We start from the raw sequence: 3,594 nt of genomic DNA, 5'->3' as shown, positions 1-3,594 counted from the left end.
GGATTTCAATCATGGAAGAAAGTCAATGAAGGATCTAAATGTACTTTTGTTACTCATGTGAGTAAGGATGCAAATTCTTTACATAAGAATGCAATGAAAAATTATCTTTATCTTTATACTTCCTTACAAAATATTGAGAGGATTATTGAGAAACAAAATTCTAAACAAGTTGCGAGAAATCAGCTATAGTTCAAGGTGTCAATAGATGCTTTCAAGTGGCTTGTATTTCAAGGTTGTACCTTTAGGGGACGGGATGAGTCACAAGATTCAAGAAATCGAGGTAACTTTCTTGAACTAATAAAACTTCTAGTTTCTAATAATAAAGATGTGAGGGAAATTGTCTTAGAAAATGCCCTCAAATAGTATGTCAATCTGACTGTTTAGAAGAACATTCTTCCTATTTTGGCGAGTAAAATCCAGGGATTCACTCGAGAAGAGATTGGAGATTCAAAGTTTTGTATTTTAGTAGATGAAGCTCATGATGAGTCAAAGAAAGAACAAATAGAAATTGTATTGCAGTTTGCTGATAAAGAAGGTTTTATACATGAACGATTCTTTGATTTGGTTCATGTAAAGGACACCACATCGTTAGCTTTCGAGAAGGCAATTTGTGAAGTTATTTTACATCATTGCCTTAATGTAGATGATATTTGTGGTCAAGGATATGATGGTGCAAGTAATATACATGGTGAATGGAACGACTTGCAAGCTTTATTTGATAAAAAGTGTTGATTTGTATACCATGTTGATGACCACCTCCGGATGTACTAACATCCAGAGTGTGAATATCGCAATAAAATATAGAATTACGATGCGGTATCTGCAAGTATATGGGTCTAGTTGTAATATAGTTTTGCAAAGGAGTGAGGAAGTACTTCGAAGATCGTACCCAAAGGAGGCGAGTGCTAGATCAATTCTAACCTAAGAACTAAAAGATCTAATTAGTACTTTAGATTCAGTTATAGTACAAAGAATATAAAATAAAGGATTTTTGGGTTTTTATAATGATAAAAATAAAATAACATAACAAAAAAAAAGATAAAATTCAAGAGATTGAAAGGGAAGAATAAATCAAATCTGATTATGGGTGATCAGCTCACTTTGGTAATCTCTATCAACTGTCACTTCAGGTTCCTCGTCAATCAACTAGTTGTTACCTTAGCAAGATCTTCCGATCTTCCAGTAACATAACGAGTCAGTAAGAACTACTTATTTTCTGACCTCACAGTCTAGATTAATTTGGGGTTAAGGTATTCGTGAATGAGCAATACCAATTTTGGGTTAATTCCCACCTTGATGAATTCTCGGGGTTGTCAGGCCTAGGGTTTGTTTCATGTTCTCCCTTTCCCAAATAATTGATCCATTGAGTAACCTTACAAAATGGTTAATAGATCATACCTTCACTCGCTAATCCCTCATAGAAGGATTAGTTCCTCATGGCGTTCATAAACAATATATAATCGATGTAAAGAGAAAGAATGCTAATTAAATCGAGAAGATAGAGTAAATGAAAAAGGCTGATTGTATTAATATTAAGTGTAAATCTATAGAGTTGAATGATTCCACAATTCAGATCTCTTGAAAGAAAACAACAAACAAATAAACTAAACTATAGAAACCTAAGAAAGAAAATGAAACTAAATATAAAGGAAGAACTAGGTTAATTCTAAGGTCTCTATAAAAAGTGCCAAAGGAGTCTATTTATAGCCTTTAGGTGGTCGTCATCCTTAACCCTAAGTTAGCTAACATTTCCGAGCTTTATATTTTATTGTACGGGCCAAAATGCCCTTACTTCATGTTTAATTTCCATCCCAGAGTCAATGTCGTGACACACCAAGACATGTGTCGCGACATAGCAACCAGTATGCTCCTTTGTAACCATCTTCAGCGGTATGTCGCGACACCCTCGGTCTATGTTGCAAAAATTTTCTTCATTCTATTCCCTATGTTGCGACATCAGTCCTCCTGTGTTGCGATATAGCGTCTAGCATTGTCCTAAAATTCCTTCTAATGGTCTTCTGGACACTCACAAAGTACGTTAGCTCTCCTTTAGGCCTCATTCAGCCCTTAAGGTCAATAAAAGACTCAATTTGCACATTTTATTGAATGTAAGTAAAACTAAAGAAACTTAACTAAAATGTAATGAAAATGCTTGTGTTCAGGCTCTTTAAGTGTGAAAACTAGTTTGATCTACTATATCGAATTTCGGCAGATCAGTTCACTGCCTCGCTTATCGTCTCCAATTAACTCTAGTAGCTGCATCCAATGAGGTTATTCCTATTTTTCAATTTTTTTGTACTTGACTAGTATAATAAATTTGGTTGCTTCTTCAAGCAAGCAGCATGATCAATTAAGGGACACTGAAGCATCTCATATCATGGAGTTGATTGAAAGTGGTGAGCTTGAAACTAGCATAGGGAAAAATCAAGTCAGTACTCTCCAATGTCTAGGTGATACCCTATAGGGATCTCATTTAGCTTCTCTCAATATCTTGATGAGTATGTTCGGTTCCGTCTTTGTTGTATTACAACATATCATCAAGTCCATCAACCTTACTCAAAGGAGTGAAGTTTATGGAATATATGATGCAATGACATCCGTTAAATTTTTTTTCATTTTGCATTTCATGATTGAGATGCTTAGAATCACTAATGATCTTTGTCAAGCATTGCAGTATAAATCACAGGATATACTAAACATGATGCAGCTGGTGTCATCAACTAAAATGCTTTTCCAGAAATTCAGAGAACATGGGTGGGATCCTTTGTTTGAGAAAGTGGAGTTATTTTGTGAAGATCGTGAGAAAAAAGTCCCCAATTTAAGTGCTCCATACAAAGTTGATCGAGGCCGATCTTGCTGCTCTCGCATCTAGAGATATAACCTCACAATTGAGCATCACTATCAGTTTGATATATTCATTACTGGTATCGATTCTTTGCTAACAGAAATGAATTCTCACTTTAATGATGAGGTAGTGAAGTTACTTGTTCTTAGCTCTGTTTTGGATCTACGCGATAAGTACAAAACTTTTAGGGTTGAAGATATCTACAAGCTTATGAATGATTTTTATCCAGACGATTTTACAGAGCAAGAGAAGCTACACATGAAGATTCAATTGGAGCATTTTCAACTTGATGCTCATCAAAGCACAGAGTTGCAAAAAGCTTTTACAGTTGTCGAGTTTGTGTCAAGTGCTAGCTAAGACAAATAAGTCAAGTATTTATCCTCTTCTTGATAGAATTATTCGTCTTGTGCTAACCCTTCCTGTGTCTACTGCAACAACCGAACAAGCATTTTTTAACCATGAAAATTGTAAAGACAAGGCTTCGTAATAGAATGGAGGATGATTTTCTTTCAACTTAATTGGTGGCATACATCGAAAAAGAGATAGCTCGAGAATTGTCAACAGATTCTATCATTGATGAGTTCAATCTTATGAACAAGTGAGGTGCGATTTAGGATGCCTAGTATTGAGAAATAAGACTAAGGCCAAGTTTTTTTTTTTTTTTAGAATTATAATGATATTTTTGAAATTTTTAGTATATTATTAGTTATTCTTTTTTGCATATTGGAAAGAAATATTTAATTTTATAT

At 34.5% G+C, this 3,594-nt stretch overlaps 1 protein-coding gene across 1 annotated transcript; it reads left to right on the top strand.

Moving 5' to 3' along the window:
* Positions 1–205: 205 nt before the first annotated feature.
* On the top strand, positions 206–3,202 carry LOC107941806 (uncharacterized). Its single transcript, XM_016875421.1, has 5 exons — positions 206–280; positions 421–725; positions 2,308–2,428; positions 2,675–2,798; positions 2,946–3,202. The coding sequence occupies exons 1-5, from the start codon at positions 206–208 to the stop codon at positions 3,200–3,202; spliced, it is 882 nt and encodes a 293-aa protein (XP_016730910.1).
* Positions 3,203–3,594: the final 392 nt, after the last annotated feature.

This window comes from Gossypium hirsutum, chromosome D12 (genome assembly GCF_007990345.1).
Source record: "Gossypium hirsutum isolate 1008001.06 chromosome D12, Gossypium_hirsutum_v2.1, whole genome shotgun sequence".
Lineage (NCBI taxonomy): Eukaryota > Viridiplantae > Streptophyta > Magnoliopsida > Malvales > Malvaceae > Gossypium > Gossypium hirsutum.
Note: the sequence above shows the minus strand (reverse complement) of the source record. Positions and strands in the feature narration are given on the sequence as shown.

Excerpts from the sequence above, each read along its gene's own strand:
- LOC107941806 (XM_016875421.1), top strand. The coding sequence starts at position 206 with ATGCTTTCAAGTGGCTTGTATTTCAAGGTTGTACCTTTAGGGGACGGG. Across the intron at positions 726-2,307 it reads CAAGCTTTATTTGATAAAAA|TATAATAAATTTGGTTGCTT; the intron begins GTGTTGATTTGT and ends GTACTTGACTAG. Across the intron at positions 2,799-2,945 it reads GGAGTTATTTTGTGAAGATC|AAATGAATTCTCACTTTAAT; the intron begins GTGAGAAAAAAG and ends CTTTGCTAACAG.